Here is a 24813-nt window from a genome sequence, read left to right on the forward strand (position 1 = left end):
GAGCTCCCTGTGCTATACAGTAAGTCCTTGTTGGTTATCCATTTTAAATATAGCAGTGTGTACAACAGAAACTAACACAACACTGTTAATCAACTATACTCCAATATAAAATACAAAGTTAAAAAAAAAGTCTACCTGTGAGAGCGCTCAACTAACAGTAAGAAATGAGTTCTCTTGTAAGAAAGCCTTTGTCTGAGGTCAGGATCTTACACTAAGTGAGGTCTGGAACGCTTGCACACAGCCGACCACTCAGTACCATCTCTGACAACACCCACGTCCAAAACGAAGAAGCACGAATTAAGTTACCTGAAACACACACAGGAGCCTCTAGGCTGTGCCTATTAAGGCACTCGCAAATCTAATTTAACCATCTATGGAGACTTATTCATTTGGGGAAAGAAAATTGCTCTTGATCAAATAATGGGACTTACCACCAACTTCCAGACTTATTTTTTAAATGCCATTGTTTCTGAATAACAATTGGGCGGAAAGTAATGGGAAATGGTGTCATGTCATGGTAGAAGGGCCACAGGTTTCTAACTGATGCCACGAAGGATTCCTAACTAGGACGGGAAAAAATCTAAAGTTCGAAGGAAGAGTGGAAAATTACTAAACACCAGGTACAGCATCAGGATAGATTAATGTCTCCAAATACATCAATTATTAACATCTGAATCATATCAGTGGTTCTTGTAATCACTCCTCCCTCCCCAACCCCCTGCCCCCCGCAGCCAGGCTCCAGCATCAGCAACCACAAAGCCGGCTGATGGTCCCTATTCCCGGTCCTCCTTTATGGCAAGTCAGGCGCCTTTAGGACCAAACGTGGTGGAGAAAGTAAACAAGAGGCAAATCGCAGCGGAGTTCGGAAGGCTCTTTAATAGCAAGCGTATGGTAATTACATCGTTGGATGAGATCCTCACCCTCAGGGGAGAGAGGAAGGAGCAGGTGTGGACAGGGTTCAATTCTGCGTTTACACTGCTGAAGAAGCTAATGAAGGGCAACGGTTTTTGGCAACCCATTTCACAGTTTTGTAATTTACAAGAGAGTTCTTTGAAAGGAATATAAAGGCAAAGAAAGCAGAGACACCCTGCATGAAACATTTCTCACCTAAAAAACAAAACCCCCAAACCATTCCTTGCTTTTTCTTCTTATGTAGATACTAAACTTTGCTCTCTTACACAAATTAAGACTGGTTCACAGATAGTTTCAAGTTTTCCCTAGAACTGATGACTTACTTTCTCCTCTAAAAAGCTGACATTTGTACAGAGTATTGCTCTGTATCTTATCTGCCTAGCTATCAGAAGGTACTTAAAGTAAAAAATGAATCTGAAGAAACAAAAAAGACAAAAAAAAAAACCAGGCAAAGGCAGTTTTACAAGGAACAGACTGTCAGCTCTCTCTGTGGTACTGAGTAATTGAATACACAGTTCTCAGAAAATGAAATGTTTATTTGTATGTGGCCTGGTGCCTGCTTTTAACTACTTGGGCCTCTTCAGCCATACCGTGCTTTAAGTAGACTTTCTACAACATGAAATGCTCATAGGTCCTCTATTTTTGTCATCCAAATTTAAATGAAAATACCAAAGACAACACATTATTTAACAATTTGCCCAAGGAACACGAGCTATAGATATTTTACCATGGACACCACGTTGCCACGGATACCAGTGGCTACCGGCATTCTGGCAAGTCTGAGAATTATTCTGTATAAAATCTAAAAGACTTCAGCCTTTCATGCCATACCTGGTATCACCAAACCAAGATAACTGCTTGTGTCTTTATGGAAGAGGATTAGTTGTTAATGCAAAAAAACTTGAGGCTTCTCTGGTAATCCGAAGACTAAGCAATCAGGCAATGGCGTCTCTTTGGAGTTAACACTCACTAGAGGGAAGAGGGATCTGTGATCCACTTGAGTTTTAACTGTGCTCTTTTGCAACCCGGAAGCGTGGTGGAGCAGGCGGGCTCTGCCCTCTGGCCGGCTGGGGCATTCCTGATCTGTAGCCTCCTCTGCAGCTGACAGCGAGGTCAAGTTTGGTTCCCGTTGTGCCTGCCAGGTGATTGGAGCCCCTTGCAGATCTGTCAGCACTTTGGAAATACAGGCTTTGCTAGCAGCTGGTTGAGTGAGGAACAGAACTCCACCAGATTTGCAAGACACCCACTGTCTCCTTGGCTGGGGGGCATTTTTAAAGCCACAAAGCCACCCCCGACAGAGGCCTTGCCTCTCAACATGCAAGCAGCCCCTTTGAGGAAAGCAGGATCCTGGTGAGATAGCCAGGACAACAGTTCTCTTGTATTTTATATGATGACTGCCTCTTGCCTTTATATTTATTTAAAAAATCAGACCCTAACTCTCCCATTCTACCTCACTCATCTCCTCCTACCCCGGGTTAAGTCCTGCCTATTCCTATGTGTCTCGCAAACCAGGAGAAATAAGATCTGTTCATACCACAGCTTCCCAACTTGTACATTTTAACATGAGGCAGATTCCTAAAATATAAATTCCAATGATGCTCTAGTATCACAGCTCTCCTAGGTCCATACACTTTGTGCTCTTATGAAACAGAAGCAATATTTAGACATGTACTTGTGCTAGGGAAAGTTTTCTGCTCCTATGTGGAAACACAGTGACTACGAGAGGAGAGGGGTTTTCACTTAAGGACGCTGGAAACCTCAATTCTGGCACCAGGACACAAGGAGAATTCCTAAATTAGAGACTTTTCATGTTCTAGGCATGGGGAAAAAAAAGCACTATGTGTTGCTGGGAGCCTGGGAGACTTGAGTGGACACCGTAGTGTCCATGGTGGTGGCAGGCATACTGTGGGGTCTCACCTCCCTCCAGAATCTGCTCTCCGACTCCCCGAAGTCTCCTTGGTATGATTATCAGGCAGGGAAAGTAACCAGGTAACCACCAGAAAAATGTCTCTGTGATTCACTCAAACCTGGGACCAAGGTTTTGGAACGTTATCACAGGTGTGACTTCACAGCTAGCCCACAGTGATCAACAAGCAATCAACCATTCCCCTATTCACACACACACACACACACACTCACACACTCAGTCACTTTCTCTGTTACTTCTCTTTCTCTCTACTGGATGACACGGCAACAAAGCACTCATCTCTCACGCTCTTCCAGCTATTCTTCATGCAAATTCCCCGACTAAGTTAAGTTAAACTTACTCTACTTCCAAAGCCCCAGTCTGTCAGAGCACAAGGCAAATCCATACCTTCCACGGCACAGCAGCCAACTGGGACAAGTATTGATACGCTTTCCATATCTCCGGGGCCCCCCTTTACCCTCTCATCTGAGGACAGAATCTCATCAGCCCCTCAGCATCAGACCTGAGGGGGTTTCAACACGTACAGACTAACACAGACCTGTTCTAAGGTCATCCTGTGGCCAGGATCCTAAGGACAGCAAGATTCAAAATGCATTTGCTTCGCATTTCTCGAAAAGTTTCCTTCATTGTTGCTCTTCATACACACACACATAGTAAGGCAGTTAAGGAAGGACAGTGGTTCAAGCAGGAAGGGCCAACACCCCTTTCTTCAGGCGAGTTAAATGACCTGTCCAAGGGCACGTACATGGTCACTGGCAGAGTCAGGACTAAACCCGGGTCTCTCTCCTAACTCCTGGGTCTACGCTTCTCCTGTGGCACCACACTGCCTCTCGGTAGGTGTGTTTACATGTTTGTGAGAGTCGGAACTCGGTCTAGCCAGGGAACCACTTCCATAATGAGAACCACAGGCTGCCTGCGTCCCTGAGCGGCCAGGTGAAGCTCTGCACTGAGCCAGTTCTGACGCCACCCACGACCCAAACAGAGAATCCACAGCGCAGGTGAGTGTGTACATGTGCATGTGTGTCAGCATGCACTGGCTGGGATGTGCACAATCAGAGAAAACGAAGCTTTAGAGGAAACAATCCGATTCGCAATGCCCTCTGGGGTTTTGCCTTGAAAATAAGTTAACACACAGCGATGTCCTTTCCTAGCCCTGGGGCAGAACAAAGGCCAGATTTCTCCTCAGCCCACTGAATGGCTGAGTCTATCTCAGCTCAATTTTTATCGACAGAGAACATTCACATAATAATACCACAATGTATTTGGTCAAAGCCTAAACACTTTTTTCATAAAATACATTTTATATGTCCATTCCATTTTCAAACATATGTAAATTTAGGTTTTAAGCCTCCAGTACAAAATTCCAGTTTACCTTTGAATGGAGCAAGCCAGTCCAGCTTCTTCATTTCGGTGGCAGAAGTCATCCTTTCAGACTACAGTGGGAACACGGAGCTTTACAGACGTGGGCTCTACCTACGGGAGGCATAGCTCCCAATCACCTGTGCTCAGGTTCACAGCCAATCAGAACACAGGCAAGGGAGCAAAGCACGGAGTCCGCTTGCTCCACTGGATAAAACCCCAAGGTTTGTTTTGTTAATAGGCTACTCCAAAGATAATTCATTTCACTTGAAGTTAACCTTTAATATGTTTTTCCAAGAAAAGAAAAAAACATGGGTACTGAAGCACGGATCGAAACCACGAAATTATTTTACCCGATGACTTAAAACTGTAGGACACCATTTTACCACGAGCAGCTGTGGTACCAGCTGTACTCCTCACGGCACCAATCAATTAAACAGAAAATGTTGAGATAATCAGGTTTACACCGACATGCCTGGAAGATATACAAGACTCCCGTAAACTCCGTGGCCTCTGCTGCTTTTTTTTTTTTAATCTAAAACTTTGACAACCCAACAGGCATGTGTGTGCATGTTAAAAACAATTCCACCCCAGATGTTAAGTGTTGTAAAAGAGGCATTCTGCATCTTTTATTAGAACCAGAGATGCAGAAGGGTCTAAGCAAAATGAATGTTTTAAATAATTCCATGTTAGCATTGCAAAGAATTTCCCCCTCGGTGTGTGTTGCTAGATGATGACAGCAGTGTCTCCAGTTATGATAGTAGTTGTTTCTGTGAGTTGTCTGAATATGTGATCATTAAAACTTCCCTTCTGAACCAAGCTAACCCATGATGAAAAGATTCCCACCTTCATACGACTTTAAAACTTCACTGCAGTTAGGTTCCTCAAAGCACTTGATTACAATTTTTAAATAAATTATACAGTGGGATCCTTTCTTGACTTTTTTTTGAAGAATAAAAGTCAGATTAAGAAAGTAAAGAAGGATTCCATCATATTTTTTAAAAATTTATCCTGGTTTATTTTCCTATTAAATTCATCTATGGCTTCAAAGTTTAAGTGGCACTTGGATTTGGGATGTTTTCATGATTTAACAAGTTGCCATCTTGTTATAAAGAGAGAAGGTAAATGTTTCATTTCATATGTGGGGTGGCTTATAAACATTTTAAAGAAATCCATAATTTATGTCACCCCATTTATATTCTCCACTATGAGACTTTAAAAGTGGCTTTGGAATCAGCATGTTTTAAAATAACTGAACAGGCAAATAATGTTTCTACCTAACCATGAACCAGCTGCTATATATCTAGGTAACTCAGTAATGGCAGAACACTTAAAGGCTTCTTTGCCTCTCTTACCCTCTTAACCCAAAACTAAGTAATTCTCCTTTTCTGCCCTTGTATTTGCACTTGTGCAGTTTAATGACTAGATATTAAAACTCATGCTTTATAAGCAAAACCTTCCATTTACATACACTTAAAAGGTACATAAAAAGTGCAGACTGCATTTCTTCTCTGCCATGCTTTCTCTCAATAATGTCCCCTGTGATGACTCAAAACATATCCTTAATACATTCAGAGTTCTCTACTTTTGAGTCAGCAAATGTTAGTTCTCCAACATAAACTCAAGAGAGAACAGTCAGCCGCAAAATGGACTCTAAATTCAAAATGGCAAAGGCTACCGAGACAACTCCATTAGAGACCCACTGAAACGGGAGTAAAATTCAGGTCACTTCTGAGCAAAGCTCATCCCAGATATCGTGTGGTCGTTAAAAAGGTATTTCATTTTAATTTGGATGCTGGGAGTCAGACGTCCTGTTTCGAAGTGCTATTGCAAAATGCTAACCCAGGAGCTTGTGACCCCACCTCGGGTACCACAGGGCCCACTCTCCTTCTCAGGTGGGAGCCCTTGGAAGTCTACTGCTGACTGACCCCCATTTGGGGGTGGTCCGCCTCTGGCTCCTCCTCTTCCACGTCCGCACTGTACTCTTCAAATGCGTCGTCATCTGCATCCGGAAGCCCCAGTAACTACAGGGGAGAGAAGAGAAGAGAAGCAGCTGTGAGTGCCAAACGGCCCACAGGCAGGAAGACGACCAAAGGCATCTGATCCAAATTCAACAAAGGGGGCAAGAATAGACTGTGGAGAAAAGACAATCTATTCAACAAGTGGTGCTAGGAAAACTAGACAGCTCCATGTAAAAGAACGAGATTAGAACACTTCCTCAGACCATATACAAAAATAAACTCAAAATGGATTAAAGACCTAAATTTAAGACCAGAAACCATAAAACTCCTAGGAGAGAACACAGGACACTCTTTGACATAAATTGTAGCAATATTTTTTTGGATATGTCTCCTAAGGCAAAAGAAAGAAAAGCAAAAATAAACAAATGGGACCTAATGGAACTGAAAAGCTTTTTCACAGAAAAGGAAATCACTGACAAAATGAAAAGACAACCTAATGAACAGGAGAAATATTTTCAAATGATATGACTGATAAGGGGTTAATATCCAAAATATATAAACAACTCATACAACTCAATATCAAAAAAACAGCCCAATCAAAAAACAGGCAGAAGACCTGAATAGACATCTTTCCAAAGAAGAAATACAGATGGCCAACAGGCACATGAAAAGATGCTCAACACCACTAATATGAGAGAAATGCAAATCAAAACCACAATGAGATATCACCTCAAACTTCAGAGTAGCTATTACCAAAAAGTCTACTAATAGTAAATGTTGGAGAGGGGGGAGGAGAAAAGGGAGCCCTCCTACACTGTTGGTGGGAACGTAAACTGGTGTAGCCACTATGGAAAACAGTGTGGAGGTTCCTCAAAAAATTAAAAACAGAACTTCCATATGACCCAGGAATTCTGCTCCTGGGTATATATCTGAAGAAAACAAGAACACTAGTTCAAAAAGATACATGTACCCCCAATGTTCATAGCAGCATTATTTACAATAGCCAAGATATGGAATTAAACTAAGTTTCCATCAACAGATGACTAGATAAAGAAGATGTGAGTTACACACACCACACACACACACACACACACACACACACACACACAGGATTATTATTCAGCCATAAAAAAGAATGAAATTCTGCCATTTGCAACAACATGGCTGGACCTAGACAGTATTATGCTTAGTGAAATAAATGAGACAAAGACAAATACTCTGTTATTACTTATATGTGGAATCTAAAACATAAAACAAATGAATGCATATAACAAAACAGAAAAAGACTCACAGATATATAGAACAAACTCGTGGTGACCAGTGGGGAGAGGGAAGGAGGGAGGGGCAAAATGGGGGTAGGGGACTCAAAGATACAAACTACTATGTGTAAAATAAATAAGCAAGAAGAATATATTGTATAGCACAGGGTAATATAGCCATTGTTTTGTAATAACTTTAAATGGAGTATAATCTATAAAAATACTGAATCACTGTTATACACTTGAAATTAATATAATATTGTAAATCAACTATACTTCAATACAAAAATTTCAACAGCACTTAACGGGAATTAGCACAGTAGCTATGGATTTCTCATGGGAGTCAGCTACCTCTATAATTATTTTCATAAGCTTATTAGATGGAAGTGTCAATCGTACAATGGATTAGTGCCCAAAGGACTAGGTTTTACTGGAGAGCCTGGAGATTCTCTACTTTTAAGTATCATCCATGCATACACAAAGATACAATATCTATGCACACACACACACTGGGCTGTCAGCAGTAGTACAATGAACAGTGCTGACTATCCCATCAAGATGTTAAAAATCTATTCTCCTCTATGTCTTCTTCTCTAAAAATGCATGCTGCTATTATTCATAACACACATATAAAAGTATAGAGACTACTGAAATGTTCAACAAAACGGTTAAATAAATTATGGTGCATCCATAAAATGGAATCTTATATATCCACTTAAAATACTATTTTTGAGTTTAATGATATAAAAAATGTGCTCATGTGTGTAAAAAGAACATGACGAAAACTGCATTTTCATTATGATACAAATTTTTTTTAAAGTATACACAAATGCATAGAAAAAAAGACTTCAATGAAATAAATATATCCAAATTTTAAGAGTACTTTTTTAGGCAATGTGATTATGGGTAAATTTTTTCCTTTTTATCTTTTTGTATTTTCCAAATGCTCTATAATTATCATCAGGGAAATTCACAATAAATACACAGTAAACGTTTTCTTAAAACACTGGCTGGTCCTGGGTTAGAAACCGTGAGTGCCCTTTGCTGGGCCTGATCAATATGGACAAACGCTCTGGTGCTGGCAGGAAGCCATGGCTGCAGGCACCTTGCTTGGCCTTGTCTGCCATCACGGGGATGCCGACCCACAGCTCTTTGATGAACCTTTCTCACGTGGTAGCCCCTTGGTTGACCATTTTCAGACAACTTCACTGAATGGCCCTATGATCCAAACACTAACTGCATTAGGACAAAGTGAGATGGACCATTCCATTTACTCTGCATTGCTTCCCAGGGCCCTGCCACCCACCCCACTTTCCAATCCCTCCCAAAGGCTTACAGGAGGAAAGGGTAAGCAGAGTCCTGATCAAAGTAACATCTTTACTCTTAAGTTCTCAGACCACAACTCTTGCAGGTCTCAGAGAGCCCTCTGAACACGCTCAGGACAAAATCATCTGCCAGGCATTATGGGTCATATGATGCACGTGGCCTGCCAAGGCACTAAGGCCAACTGCAGGCACGTGCCTTCCCCTTAGAGCTCACGGCTACAGCTGTCTCAGAGACACTGCTGACTGGGGGGAGGGGTGGGAGGGGCGCATCTCAGCTTGTTTGCACAGTCTGCACCAATCACATAGTCTGCACCAATCTCGTGTGTGCTGGGGAGAGGGAAAAAGCCCCTTTCCCCTACTACTGTCTCCCTTCCATATCTTACTGGGTGGAATAAAACGTAAAGTTTGCCTCTAAAGAGGGAAGAAAATGGCTGGTTACAATGAACACAGATGACTAATGGTGTTCAAGTTTATTTCAGGAGCTGCTAGATGACACAGCAAGGTGAAAGTATCAAAAGAGTGGTAACATTTAAACAGTTGATAAAATATAAATATTTTTGCCACTACCAAGAACTCCAGAATCACCTAAATGCCAAAAGAAGATGCATTATTTCAATAATAAATATAACTCCTCATTGTACTGAAGGGATGCTCCTTAAAAGAGGAATGGTCAATGGGTTCCTTCTCAGTTAACAAATCTGACTGGATGCCTGGAGCCTTGGGTTCAGGAGGATTCTGAGGCTCAGTGGGAAAGATCCTGGTCAGTTAGCAATGGCTGTCATGAGTACAGGGGGCGCAGTTGAGGTATGCATCCACATATTTGCCATCTTGTCCTAAAGTGACACGCCACTGATTATTCTTTTTCATAATACGTTTAGATAATTCACATGGACTCAAACTGTAGGTACCCCTTAACACCCACCCTCTCCTCAGCTTAGGGTGGCTTGGTAGAAGAGGTTCCAGCAAGCCAAGCATGAAACCCTTCCCCTCTCTCCTCTTCCTAGCTCTGTACCTTACCTTGATGTGAATCCAAAGCACATAGTTCTAGGTATGTAGCATCAGCCACATGGGAAGCCCTTCCCTTTGGCAGGAAATCTTCAGATGCTAATTTGAGAGCTGCTCTCCCCCTGTCCTTAAAGGAGGGAGAGAGAAGAGAAGCAGCTCTCAATGGCTGTCAGGACGTTTAAGGCACCTTAGCAGAGTATCTGAAGATTTGTTGAGAGGCCGTGTGGAAAAGGCACTGGACCTCGCGTCTGGAAGCCAGGGCTCTAGCTGGGGACCACTGCCTTTGCTGAGCCTCGGTGTCCTTCTCTGTAAAGTGGGAACCATGACATCTGCTCTACTCCAGAGAAACTATGGAGATTCAGTGAGAAAGTGAATGTGGCCATGGTCTGCAAACTGTAGAGCCTTATGTGAATTATCTAATTACATTATATTAGCTTGCTTCTCATTTTAAAGCACAGCCAGTTCAATTATTCAAGGGGAGTTACTGCTGCATCAGTAGACTGTCTCCAGACCCTGCTTCCTCCTCTTGCTTCTGCTGGGCTTGCTTCTGGACTGCCTCATTGTTAATTAGTACTGTAGGAAGTAGGAAGAGAACTAAGAAACTCAATTCTATCAGCCTCTGCATTAGATTCTCAGGCTTACATTCCATTGAGCCAACCAATTTTGTCACACTATGGATTCAATGATAATAGTTTATATTGGTTAAGTTACTATCTGCTAGGCACTGTATAAGCAGCTTTTCCGTATATTAATTCCTTTGGTCCTCATAATAACCCTGTGGGGTAGGTACTATTATCTCCCTTTCACAAAGAAGATCTGAAGATGTTGAGTAAATTTGCTCAGAGTTGCCCAGTAGGAATCAGAGCAGGATTCAAACACAGGCCAGCAGGTTGTAGACGTTACACACCTAACCGCCAGGCTACCTGGGAGATATCCTTCCAGCTGTCCATGCTGCTCCTATAGCTGGAGCCTTCAATGTTTTCTACTCAGTAATACACTTTAAAAAATTCAATATGCAATGTTAATATCAACATTTATGAGTACGTACAATTTGGAAGCATGAGGAGGAAAAGAGAAAAAGCACAAGAGCTAGAATTTGCCTGGGATTCCAAAGGACATCATACAGATATGTAATAATCTAGCATTCCCACCTCTGTCTCCATTCTCATTTATGGTAGGTAAGTCTAACTTCTGGGTTACCAGAGGCAGAGGTGAGGGGAGGGAAAATTGGCTGAAGGCAGTCAAAAAAGTACTAACTTCCAGTTATAACTTAAATAAGTACTAGGGATATAATTTACATCATGATAAATATAATTAACATTGCTGTATGCTGTATAAGCAAGTTGTTAAGAGGGGCTTCCCTGGTGGCGCAGTGCTTAAGAATCTGCCTGACAATGCAAGGGCCATAGGTTCGAGCCCTGGTCCAGGAAGATCCCACATGCCACGGAGCAACTAAGCCTGTGCGCCACAACTACTGAGCCCGTGAGCCACAACTACTGAGCCCACATGCCACAACTACTGAAGCCCAGGTGCCTAGAGCCCGTGCTCTGCAACAAGAGAAGCCATCACGATAAGAAGCCCACATACTGCAACGAAGAGTAGCCCCTGCTCACCACAACTAGAGAAAGCCTGCGTGTAGCAACAAAGACCCAACGCAGCCAAAAAAAAAAAAAAAAAGTTGTTAAGAGAGTAAATCCCAAGAGTTCTCATCACAAGGAAAAAAAGGTGTTTTTTTCCTCTTTCTTTAATTGTTTATCTATATAAGACCATGGATATTCACTAAACTTACTGTGATCATCATTTCATGATGTATGTTAGTCAAATCATTATGCTGTATGCCATAAACTTATACAGTGCTGTATGTCAATTATATCGCAATAAAACTGGAGGGGAAAAAAAAGAATAGATTGAATAGCCAGACTGGAAAAAAAAATTTAATTTCTGGATCCAAATTTTTAACAGTCAAGAATTCATATCAGAAACAGGACTATAAACAGACTGGGAAGAATCCTGAGTCCTTGCTTTTACTGCACTCACACACTCTTATAAGGGAAAGGAGACAGGCCAAGAAACCCTGTCAAGTATATTTAAATTGCTCCTGATAGAGTCATTCATTCCTACTTCAGTAAATTTTTTTTTCAGTTGACGGGAAAATATCTTTATGATCACTCTGGACAACAGTGTTGGCACTCCCAGGGTCTTGCTTCTTCAGAACAGTCTCTGATCACATAAGAACTACTCGAGCCCACCCATCCTAACATGGTTGTACCTGGTGGGTAGAGATGCCAACCCTTGAGAATTAAAGCTCTTCAGACCCAAGAGAGTATCAGTTTTCTGTAGGACTAACTCCAGGTCTTTTTGAAAGTGTTATAAACTAGTTGAGGCTCTATTCAGTTGGCACTTAGCATCTACTGTCTCTCACTCAAACACTTGGGCTAGAGTGTCGTTTTTTTTAAAAAATCTTTTTTTAAAATTAATTAATTAATGGCTGTGTTGGGTCTTCGTTTCTGTGCGAGGGCTTTCTCTAGTTGCGGCGAGCGGGGGCCACTCTTCATCGCGGTGCGCGGGCCTCTCACTATGGCGGCCTCTCTTGTTGCGGAGCCCAGGCTCCAGACGCGCAGGCTCAGTAGTTGTGGCTCACGGACCTAGTTGCTGCGCGGCATGTGGGGTCTTCCCAGACCAGATCTCGAACCTGTGTCCCCTGCATTGGCAGGCAGATTCTCAACCACTGCGCCATCAGGGAAGCCCTAGAGTGTCTTTATAAAAGAAGGGGAGATAGTATCTAGGCCCTAGAGAGCACAGGCAACCAGCTAGGCCTTCGGGGCTTCCATTAAGTGCCCTGTGGCTTTAGAGGTTCCTGTAAGCTCCTTCCAGAGGATTCTTTTGAAGCAGCATTTCCCACACTTTGCTGTGTATATGACTCACCCAGGATCTACCTAAAATATAGATTCTGAGTCAGTGGGTCTCAGGTGGGATCTGAGATTCTGCTTTCCTAACAAGCTCCCTGGTGACGGGGATACTGCTGGTCCAGAAACCACACTCTGAGTATTGAGACCCTAAAGCATTTGGGGAATTTGTCACGATTTATCTTAATGATCCATGATGCTGGTGGTACCAAGAAACCTCTGATGGGATCCTGGTCAGTCTGTCTTTTTGATAATAAAGAAAGAAAAAGAGGGGGGGTAGGTGGCAAGACTGATGTAAGACCCAAATGGGCAAGAGTAATAGGTACCCTCTTATTTTAGGGGCTATCACACGTTCTACAAAAGACAAGGGTTTGAATGTTCACCATATGAGCAAAAAACAAATGCCATGATAAACTTAAATTGTCAACATTCAATGTGTGTGTGTGTGGTTTTGTTTTGGTTTTTTTTGGATGTAGTGGGTTGTTTTTTTTTGTTTTCTTATTAATATTTTTTTACTGAAGTATAGTTTATTTACAATTCTGTGTTAATTCAATGTGTTTTTATTAAAACCCACACTTGTGCATAATCTTTCCTACCAGACTTTCTGACCAACTGGGGCAGCTTCCCACAAGTGGATTCTCTCTCTTCTTCCAGACTCTTGACCAGACTAGAAGAGTAGAAGCAAGAACTGAACTTTTTCTGGGTCACAAAGGGTTTTCCTGTGGGGTATAATCCCTGGCTCTCCAGCCACTAGTGGCAAAAAAAACCCAACAACCAATCTTGCTCATGCCAGTAAGGCTTAATTAAGGGAATTCTTCTGGTGGAAGGATCTCTGTTTCTCAAGAGAAAAAAACGTGGAGTCATACAGCAACCCCAGGCAGGGAACCAGGGTCAATCAGAGTGAGAAAACCTAGGGAAGCACAGGCTCTCACTCCAGGTAGGGCCATCAAAGCAACAATGAGAACCTGCTGTATAGCACAGGGAACTCTACTTCACTTCGCTGTACAGTGGAAAATAACACAACATTGTAAAACAACTGTACCCCAATTAAAAAAAAAAAACAAAACACACATCAACCAAAACAGCACGGAAAATCATCACAGCAACAGATGCCTCATGACCCTAATGTCCACAGTGCTAGTAAGAGGAGAATACTCCAGGAGAATAGAGTAAAGCTTTGAGAGAACTGAAAGGTAAAGATTAGTTTTGGTTTTGCGGCTAACTTGGAAATGGTAAGTCCTCTCTTCTTTTGTGAACTGTTTTCTAGTGGGGGGTGGAGGGGAGGAAGGACTGTTAATCATCACTAAATAAAAGATATAAAAACATGGAGGAAAAAAATGACTGGCATGGCCAGCATTATTTAGACCCATAACCACTATTTCATTATCTAACTCAATCATGTGGGGGCTTCCCTGGTGGCGCAGTGGTTGAGAGTCCGCCTGCCGATGCAGGGGACACGGGTTCGTGCCCCAATCCGGGAAGATCCCACATGCCGCGGAGCGGTTGGGCCCGTGAGCCATGGCCACGGGCCATGTGCTCCGCAACGGGAGAGGCCACAACAGTGAGAGGCCCGTGTACCGAAAAAAAAAAAAAAAAAGTCTAGATGGTAACTAGGCTTATCCTGATTAACTCAATCATGTGATGGCTGGCAACTGTCAATCCAGGGCCACTTAAACAAAAAAAAAGTAGGACTCCAACGATTCTCCAATTCGCATTGATCAAGCCTAGTGACAGGTGTCTCCGAAGCCATTACTGGTGCCAGGACGTGGATAAACCCTCCTGCTCACAGATGGCAATGACAGCACTGTCATTTGCACACATGTACCATTTGGATATGACATTGCAGCAGGAAGGAAAAAAAAAAACTAGGTAGAAGCTAGGCGGCCCCTGGAGTGGAGCAGAATATAGGTCAGTCCAGGAAGGAAGCTGTCCCACTGCATCCACGGAGCCACATATCCACCCAATAAGCATTTCCTAACAGCAGTTAGGAGCTGGAAATTGAAACAAACCTCAGTGGGGTGGCTGGGCTTTGATAGCCCTCTGTGTTCTGATTTTGAAGCTCCCCATGCATCCACGAGGCAGAGAAACATGTATGACCCCCATTTTAAAGATGGGGGCACTAAGGCTGAACAACACGGGCTGGGAGCCGGCCAGGCCAGGGCTAAGCCACCTTGCCCCACCCAGGGACATCTCTAAGGTTCTCTGGGCTATGGGGCCAAGATGGGCCCTTCTGGTCTTTCTTCTCGGCCGGCCCTCCTCCTGCTCCAACACTGTCCAGATCTCGCCCTTTCAAGCCCCCTTCCTGGCGAAGCCACTGCCAGCACTTTGTTCCTCGATGAGCCCACTCACATCTGATATTCCCAGTCCTTCTGACACATAGTAGATAAGGCAGTTTTTTAAAAAAAAAACACAACATAGTTCCTGATTATAAATGTTTTCTGTGACATCATGGAAAATTTAGAAAATCCAGAAGAGAAAATAAATATCACCCATAACCCTGTCACCAGAGGCTCTTTGGTCATATGTCCCTCTGGGGGACAGGAGCATCCATTTGTCCCCCTTGTAGCACTAGCCTCAAACCCACTGAGTTGTACGGATCAGGTACTGAATGGATGGTTATTATTTTGCCAAAACCAGTGTCGATAAACTTTTGGCCATAATACCCCAACACTGCCCCCTTAAAATCTCTTATCTTAGCCAGATGCTTCTGTTAAGCGTGTGTTGAAATCACTTAGCAAATTGTTTACTTCCTCCATCAAAAACCTAAGGGTCCTACGAAAGCTTTCATTACTGAGCTCACTTCTCAACAGTATTTTGCCAAGTGTCCCCATCCCGTCCGTGTCAATGCCAGCATTTACTCAGTGCTTATCCTCTGTGCCTTGCGCTGCACTAAGTCCCCAACAAGAATCGTGTCATTTAATCTTCATAGCAATCCTAAGGTAACTATCATCATTTGTTTCCTACTTTTACAAATGAAAAAACTGAGAAACAGCAAGGTCAAGTAACTTGCCTGAGGTCACACAGCCAGCAAGTGACAGAACTGGGATTTGAATCCAGGCAGCCTGCCCCCAGAGCTTGGGTTCCTCATCACTGTAGTAACCCGATTCTGCCTAACTAGGTAAAGGGACCACAACCAACACCCTGCGGTCGGTGCACACTCACTGACATCCTCTCAGGAAACACTTCCCCAGAGAACCAGCAGATCGGAGCAAGCAGAGCAGGGAATGGAACTCCTTTGCACTGTATCTAGCAGAGTGTCTAGACCAAAATAAACGCTCAATTTTGTAACCTGGAGTGTCCCTGTACGTCTCTGTGGCTCTGTCTCCTACCAGAAAGCCAGCTCCTTGAGCGCAAGGGCTAGGCGCCCTGCCCTGCCTCTTACTCTCCAAAGCGGTGCTCTGGCAAATAGCAGATGATCATACATTTTGTTGATCTTGTGATGGAGAGACAGAGAAAAAAGAGGAGGAGTAGCATGGTGAATAAGAAAAAGAATAATGATTTTTTTCTTGTCAAATCAAATAACAGATTTCTTTGGTAGGGCATGGACTTTGTGATATTGATTGTTTCAGTGCGGGGAAGGCAAACAAAGGGCGGGGGGAAGGCAAACAGAAAGGGGAGGAAAAGCACACAGTCTACAAAATTGGAATGTCCAAAGGTAGAGAGCGCTACTGTGGCATGCTGAGCCTTGCAGGCAGGATCGCTGAGGATGGCCAGAAGATGACTCCATTCTTTGGCCCATGCAGGCAGGCATGCGTGGGCTTCAGCAAAGTGAATTGACCCTGCTTGACTGATGCCCCAAAAGGCAGCAGAAGGCTGTCAACGGAAAGGTCCTTATCTTTCTGGAGAGATTACACAGCGTAGGGGCTGGCAATGGGCTGGCCAAGGTAAAACAAGAATTCCAAGCCATGAATGAGGCTGTTCTAAGATGAAGGTAAAAATATTCCTTCTGTGGTTTCCCCAACTATAAACAAAAAGGAGCTACACAGATTGATCAGATTATCCAAAATTTTCAGGGAATGAGGTGCTCAAGCTTACCTGCGTGATAACCTTGTAGCATTTGGGTATGTGTTACTTCAACAAATACTTTCAGCTACAACAGCAGTAAGACCCTTTCCTGGGTCTTATTTCTAAATCCGAAGCTCCTTTATATAAAACAGATAAATACCAGTGGGAAGAAATGCACTCTTCAGTGGAGAGGGAGAGGGTAAAAGCTTCCCCACCGATCTCCAGCAGTCCTTCACCTGGGTCTGTAACACTCCCTCTCATCCCATCTGGGGCACATCCTGACTGAGAGAAACCCAAAGCTTGTGTGCATTTCACCCTCACTAGTTCTGAGAAGGCCTCCAGCCTCTCCCGCAGGCAAAAAGACCCAGCCAGAGTGCCCAGCACGCAAAAGCTTCCCCACCAAAGGGGGTGCCGTGCCAGGTAAAGGCCCCACCTTGGGAGCATCATCCCTGCCCACTGTGGCGGAAGGCTCTGCTTTAGAAATGAACTCTGGAAGCCCAACAGCGTTAAATGAAATCTGTGTGTCTCCATGACACAAAGCAGCTTGATCTGAAAGAAAATATTCAACCAAGTCAATCGCTTTTAGCTATGCATCTGGATTTTTTGGACTGCAGTTTTTTCCATTTACATGTGGCGGCCTGGTTGCTGAAATACAGCCACAGACTTGGTAAAGCAAGGTGGCAAAAGAAGTCCTGGTGGGAGCTCACCTTCTGCAGTTAAGCCCATTCTGCAGGTAGTCTGTTGCTTGCCCCCACAGATGACAGCCACATACAGAGAATCAGGTGGCAGGCTAATGAGTGGAACCCCCCTGAGGAAACCAGCTGCACAGTGAGTATCATTTGCTAATTAGATAGTTTGGGGGGGGGGTTAAGATTTGAGGGAACCAATTTTTTAAAAAAATTTTGCTTGCCTTGATATCTCTAGTTGGATGTCTAACAGGTATTTCAAACACTGACATGTCTATAACCGAGCTCTTGATAGACTCACCCCTAAACTTTCCTCCTGCGGCCTCATCCATCTCAGTCAAGGAACACCATTCCCTTCACTGAGTAGATGAGGGCCTCTGGAGTCATCCATGTCTTCTTTTTCCCACACCACACTTCCAACCCATCAGCAAGTCCGGTTGGGTCTACTTTCAAGGTATCTCCAGAATCCGGCCCCTTTCTTCCACCTTCACTGTGACCATCCGGGTCCAAGACCGATGGCCTCGCCTAGATGAAAGCAACAGCCTCCTCACTGGGCTCCCTGCTCCCACCCCCACCTCACAGCCTGTTCTCTACTCAGCAGATCCCTCTTGTGCTTAAACCCCTCCAGCGGCTCCCCAGCACACGGGAGTACAAGCCCAAGTCCTTCTGTGACCTGCAAGCCCCTGAGGTTCCTCGGATTCATCTCAATGTTCCTCCCCTCCTCCCCAACTCAGGCCATACCAGCCCCTCCTTGTTCTCTGAACACTAGTTTTCTCTCCCTCTGTGGTCGTATTTGCTGTTCTCTCTACTTGGAAAGCTCTTCCTGTAGCTCTCCTCATGGCTCACATCTCACTTCAAGTTTTACTCACATTACCTTCTCAGTGAAGCCTTCCCTGCTCCCCTAGTCAAAACTGTCAGTGCCTCTGACACTTCTCACCCCCTTTCCCTGACTCATGTTTTTTTCTCCTCAGCACTTGTCACTAACCCATTATGTGTTGTACTCATTTATCTTATGTTGTACTTATTTATCTTATCTCTCTGCCACTAGAATACAAGCTCTGTGAGGTCTAAGATTTTCATCTGTCTGGTTCAACTGCTAGGAACAGAGCAGTAAAGAGTGCCAAGTGCCTACTGGGTACTCAGTAAATACATCTTGAATGAGTGGAAGTGGGATAGACCAGTATCTTTAAGTCAAAAATCTATTTTGAATAAGCCAAACAGGCTTAGAAAATTAACAAACAACAACAACAAAAAGAAATGGTTGGACAAATGATACAAATCAGATAAAGTGACGAAAGCCACTTGAAATTCCACTTTTTATAATGATGGATTAAGTGATAGTGATCAGGACAAACTCCTGCAAAGAGAACTAAAAAATCTAGATTCAATATGAAAAATGCCTTCTTAAATATATTGAGAATTAGCACCCAGAGAGGTAAACCTATCATAAAAAGCTGCTTTTGTCCTAAGGACATCCGCTGACCTGGAAGAAACTTCTACTGCATCCTTGGCCTACTCTAAGAGCTAGGGAGACCAAAGTCAAACCCAGGGCCTTTCAAAGGAGCACACTGTTATAAACCATTGTCACTTTAGGCTAGGACCCCTATGCTATGGTCTGAGTATTTGTGTTCCCCCCTCCAAGTTCATATGTTGAAATCCTGACCTTCGAGGCGATGGTATTAGAAGGTGGGCCCTATGAGAGGTGATTAGGTCATGAAGGTAGAGCCCTCATAAATGGCCTAGTGCCCTTATAAAAGAGGCCCTGGGGCTCTCTCTGTCTCCTTCCACCATGTGAAGTTCACGTGAAAAGATGGCCATCTGTCTAGGAAGTGGGCCCTCACTAGATACCAGATCTGCTGGCACTCTAATCTCAGACTTCCAGCCTCTAGAACAATGAGAAATAAATTTTTGTTTATAAGCCACCTAGTCTGTGGTATTTTGTAATATCAGCCTGAACACACTGAGGCTGCTCTCAGAACAAGGATGAACCAGAATAAACCAGGCCTGCAACCTGACTGTCCATCACCTGGAGAGTTCTAAGAACCACAAGTCTCAAACTGATTGAGGGTGGTCTCTGACTGACAGGGCCCCTCCAGCCCTGGCAGAAGCAAATAAAAATCCTCTCTGGAGGAAAGTACCATCATCTTAGACCTCAACATACCCCTATATATAAATTTTCAAATACAAATATTCAAGCACGCAGAGATAATCCAACATGCAAAGAAACAAGATACCAGGACGGGGAACCAGTGGTAACAAAAGCTGACAAAACGGACTCCCAAACCTTGAAATACTGGAATATCTGACAGTCTCTTATGCAGCCAAGCCTACCATGTTCAGAGAAACAGAAGACAAGTTTGAAAATTCCAGGAAAGAAGTAGATACTATTTTAAAAGATTTGAAAACAGAAAAAAAAAAAAGAAAGAAATCCTAGAGCAAATAACACTGAGCATGTAGAGTATTTATGGTGGGCAGGGAATTGAACTTGGGGCAAGTGTCACGTAATCTGACTTTCTCTTCCAATAAAAATAAAGAGAGAAGTAGTCTTCAAATTAGGGGTGAGTATTCATTTTACATGTTTTTCTGCTATAATGAAACAAACTGTCAGCTAACCATAGACATACAGATTCCTAAATCCTAAGGGGGTTGGGGGAAAGCAAGCTCTCTATGAGAGACTTCATAAAAAGAGAAAAGAACAGAACAACTATCCAATTTCCTCCTTCTCTATATCCATCAACATGGAGGTACATCCTTTATATAGCCTTCTGGCAATTTCCTATCATAAGAGAACCTCCATAGCACTTCCAAGCATTCTGGTTTTAAGTCTACTGGAGGAGAACCAGAATACTCAGTGGTCTCATAAAGGCTCTGTTTGCTTCCCACCCAATCAGAGATTCTTAACTCAAGTGATGCTAGAAATAACCATCATCCCTGCAACAAACAGCTGTGTCGCATCCCGTTTCCCCCTCCCTCTCCGCCCTCAGCCTCCCTCCACTAGCTGCTATCTTTAAGCCACAGGGCAGACAAGAGAAAAACAATTAGTCACCCCAGGTTTTGCCCACTTTCCCCACAATCCATGTCATTCAAAGCACAATCACTGGAGACAACAAGATGGCTTTGGAAGCCAAGCAGGCACCTACAGGTCTGAAAGACTTGAAGACTTTTTCCAAGACTTCATGGAGCGTCTTCTTGCCGCAGGAGGAGATATAATCCTGTGCTAGCTGCAAAAAAGGCAGGCAGTCCTCGCTCTCACTCCACACGTGCTACATGCCCGCCGGCAAGGGAAAGGAGAAAACAAAGACACACAGTTATTATACTCAGTTTGAAATAAACAAAGCCAAGATGATTTTTTTTCTTTAATTACGTGAATTTGAAGAAGGCCTCCATTCCAGAGTAAAATCCATATAGTCATCCTTGATTTGTTTGCACTGAAGGAGATCAGAAAATGCATACCCTGCAGAAAACCCCCACGCTTCTGGTCCATGATCTCACCTGCTCAATTTTCCATCAGATCTGCTCATACGTAGTAAAAGCGGCATTGGGATCAATATTCCCCCACCCATGATTTCCACCGCCCCCCTTCTGGTGCCAGCTATGGGTGGTTTTAAAACAGGAGGAAGGAGAAACCGAGAGCCTGTGTAATCCTTACCTTTGCCTTCAGCACTGGCTGAAGGATTAATTAGGCATAGTTTGTAACTGCTTACTTGGAGATATTCTTTACCCAGATTAGCCTGTGATGATAAATTTACTTCAAGATGAAATGAATTCAGGAGAACACACAGAAAAGTCATCACTAAGTCACCAGGAAACAAAGGCTTTCTGAAAGCTCACCTTCCCTTAAAATGCTTTAAGAGGGCATCATCGTACCCAAGCAACACTTTGCAATGTTAACACGCGCCAAGAGGAGACTGATTTAGGTTTTATTTTTTCTTAGGGCTAGACAAGTGGGGTATTTTTTCCCCAAATGAGGATATCCATTTTAGCACATCTTTAAGACTAGGCTAGCTTCTCCCATAAATGTTCAAGGATCTGGAATAAGTCCAAGAAACAGGCTTGAGAGATGTAGATGCAGAAGGCCCCTGCATATCTGAGCAATGGAGGGGGCACTGAGCTACCCGGATGACATCGGGGTATCAGTCAGGTACCAGGAATCACTGTTTAGAGGGGCCTGAGCAATGACAGCTCAACGTTGGTGAAAAAAGTGTAGAGGAGAGGAAGATATTTGGCAGATGAGAGCAAGGAGTAGGGACTAGGCAGCAAGAGACAAGATCAATTTGGAGAAATGGTCCATGTCAAGCACTTGCCCCCTCCTATTAATACAAATGATTAGAGCATCACCCCAGAAAGTCATATGCCCAACACTCAATAAACATTTTTCACTTCCTTCTTTCTCACTGCAGGATCTCCAGGAACTAGAAAGAACTTAAAACACTTCTCAGATCCAAGAGAGAATAACAAGGTGCTAATATGCCATCTTTACCACCCAATTATCTGTGTTTCATAGATGTGAAGGTCCATTTCCGACACGTGCTGCTCTAATTCCAGCAGACTTCTAGAGTAGCTATCACCTTGACCTAATAAAGATAACTTCTAGATTCTCCAACCTTAGAGAATAGCTCAAACACGATTCCCTATTAATTAGAGGCCCTTAAAGTTGTTGAGCCTCTGAAATGCCATTTATATAATAGTCTCTTGCATTGTACAAAAACATAATAGTACAAAGCGCTTTTATATCTGTTACTGCACTTGATTCTTAATTAGTGGGGATTCTGCAAGACCAATAATAAAGTCCCACTTTATATAAGTTCAGCTCAGCACCCATTTTCAAACTCAAATTTTAAAAAGTTCAAGCATATTTCAAATTCTTATCCAAGTTAGAGATGGGGTTAACACCTAGCACCACACGATGGGAAATTTTAAGCCTGCCTTCCCTAGACTTGTTGTGAAGATTAGAGAAAAAGTAAAATGTTTATTTAGTGCCTGGCACAGTGCCTGGCTGGCAAATAGTAGATATTCAATAAATGGTGGATGTAAGTCGCCTATGTCCCCTTTTGCATCTGCAGGAGGATTGGGGGGAGGGGTTTCCACCTGCCACAAGGCTAAATCAGGCACCCTATGTGACTTCACTGAGAACGCTATCCAAGGCAACTTGGGATATAGTTCATTCAGAAGCAGGTGTATCTATGAAAACCTTGCATGGCTACTTTTTAACTACATGTTTTAAAAAAAGTACTCCAAATTACGAAGTAAACTAAGGAAAGTATATCACTCAAACAATAACAGAATCACAGAGTATCCACCACTGCTTGGTAATCAGTTTATTCAGTTTGAGTGTTTCTAGGGCATCTATAGCCTCATGAGGAGATTATTCATGCCACAATTTTCATTACTCCACTTTTGGAGTTGTTGATTTATGAATATATTGGAGAAGAAAGACTTAACACCTGCCAAAGGGCCTTACGTCCAGTGTGCCTAAATCTCCTTCCCGTGGCTGTCTAACTCATCCTGAATTCCCAGTAGTGTTGGTTTTGCGGTTTAAAAAAGAGTTTTAACTGAAGCCCTGCCCAAATGATAACGTGAGGGAGCAGGGGATTTGGAATAAGACAGGCCCAGGTGTCCACGGCCGCTTAAAAGACATCACGTGCTAAACGTTAATTGTTTCATGTCCATTGTATCTCATAATAAAAGGTATTCAGTTTTATTCATTGCACCTGTCCCCTTCTAAAATTAATCAAGACAGTCGGCATACAAGATAAGATGAACTAAAAATTAAGTCTGCAGTTGAGAACATAAAGACAAAGGGGAAACAACAGAAGAAGAATGTAAAACCAAGTGAGATTAGGACCAACAGTGCCGGTAGACAAGCCTGGCACTTGCCACGGATGGGACACAGATTTGCCTCCACTGCTTTCCAGAGGCCTATGCTATGCAAAGAAAGACATGCCATCAGTGCCCCGAGGCAGTGCCCACATATAAAACAGACCAGCTCTTCAGAACTAACAGGAAAGGGACTAGGGACAGGAGGGTTACCTCTTAGGAAAATAGAGAGGCCCATTCCAAAACCAAGGGAAGGCAGAGAGAGCATGCGGTGGCTGGGCTGAAGCTACTGAAAGCAGGATCTGGGGTCTAGTCTTGTACAAAGACAAATGGGCACTTGAAGACCCACAGTCCTGCACCACAGGGTGTGGCTACAAGGCCTTCAACTTGGAAAATATCAAGCATATGTAACCAAACACCCACTTTGGCCACGAAAAAACTATAGCAGGGGGTCAGAGAACCTATGGCTTTGAACAATGTAATTCCCTGGCAAATATAAATCTGAGGACAGAGTGTGCTGAATTTCCAATAGGGTAGTTAGAGCCGAGGCAGATCGCAGACCTGGACTATTATAATAGGGGAAATGCCAAGAAAAGGCTTCGCAAAGGAGGGGAAAGCGGTGGTTCTTAAGCTTTAGCTTGCATCACAATCACCTGGAGGCTTATTAAAACACAATTGTTGGGTCTCACCCCAGAGTTTCTGATGGGAGATGCGGCTGAGAATTTGCATTTCCAACAAGTTCCCAGGTAATGCTTCTGCTGCTGGTTCTGGGACCGCAATCTGAGAACAAGAACCAGAATGGAACTTTGACTAACTACATATTTGAGGGTGGGCGTTACATCAAAAAAAATCTAAATGTCATTACTGACTAAAACCACCTCGAATTTTCAGGATGGCATGGGTTGCAGTGAAGTGGCCCCCCTTGTACCTACCTTGAGCAGCCTATAGATTCCTGCTCATTTAGAGTTGAAAATCCCCAGTGAGAACTCTGATTTCAGCACACACCATCTGCGGCCGTTCTTTCTGTTATTAAGTTGGGTCAGAGTTTATTATCAAAGCTCACCCAGCTTAAGACATTATAACAATGTCATCTGCAAACAGGAAAATGAGCGCCTTTCTGTTTTCTGTAGTATAGATGAGAACATCCAGCTTACCCAAAAATGGAATTAGATCATCGAGGTAATTCAATCCCACAAACATCTTATTGATCAGTCTGTGTGCTCCTACTGTTCCACCACTTGTGGGGATGGCGCTTGACTTCCCGGTGCTTAGGCAGAGCTGGGGGTGGCAGGGGAGCTAAGAACACGCCCGTTGTCCTCCCAGGACTCAGTTATCTGTGTCAAAGGGCCATTGCCAAGGGCCTCAACTCTCACTGCATGGGTTTTCTGCTGTCAGCAGTACTGGGGAGTGCATTTCAAGTTGGTGCAGCTTAACACAAAACTGACTGCTCTCCACAGAAGAGATGGTATAAGAGGGTAAGAGCTACAAGCCATCTCATGCCAGCCAACGTATTTCTGCCCAGGGAAGAGCATGGCTGGCCACACCTACCACCTGCTCTTAGTGTCAAACACTGCTCTGTTTTACCAAGGAGGAAACTGAGGCTCAGAAAGGTTAAGCAACTTGTCTGTGGTCACACAGGAAGCAACAGGCA

At 43.5% G+C, this 24813-nt stretch overlaps 1 protein-coding gene across 1 annotated transcript in view; it reads right to left on the bottom strand.

Annotated features, from left to right (window-relative positions):
* Positions 1-857: 857 nt before the first annotated feature.
* Positions 858-24813, bottom strand: part of MTURN (maturin, neural progenitor differentiation regulator homolog) — a 29674-nt gene continuing 5718 nt past the window's right edge. Inside the window, exons 2-3 of the mRNA XM_022584238.3 lie at positions 20486-20608; positions 858-6222 (exon numbers count right to left, since the gene is read on the bottom strand). Coding sequence (XP_022439946.1) covers positions 6112-6222; positions 20486-20608 — 234 coding nt within the window. The 3' untranslated portion in view covers positions 858-6111. The remainder of the gene's footprint in view (positions 6223-20485; positions 20609-24813) is intronic.

This window comes from Delphinapterus leucas, chromosome 9 (assembly GCF_059928025.1).
Source record: "Delphinapterus leucas isolate spDelLeu-1000000601 "Yukka" chromosome 9, BTC_Dleu_Yukka2, whole genome shotgun sequence".
Lineage (NCBI taxonomy): Eukaryota > Metazoa > Chordata > Mammalia > Artiodactyla > Monodontidae > Delphinapterus > Delphinapterus leucas.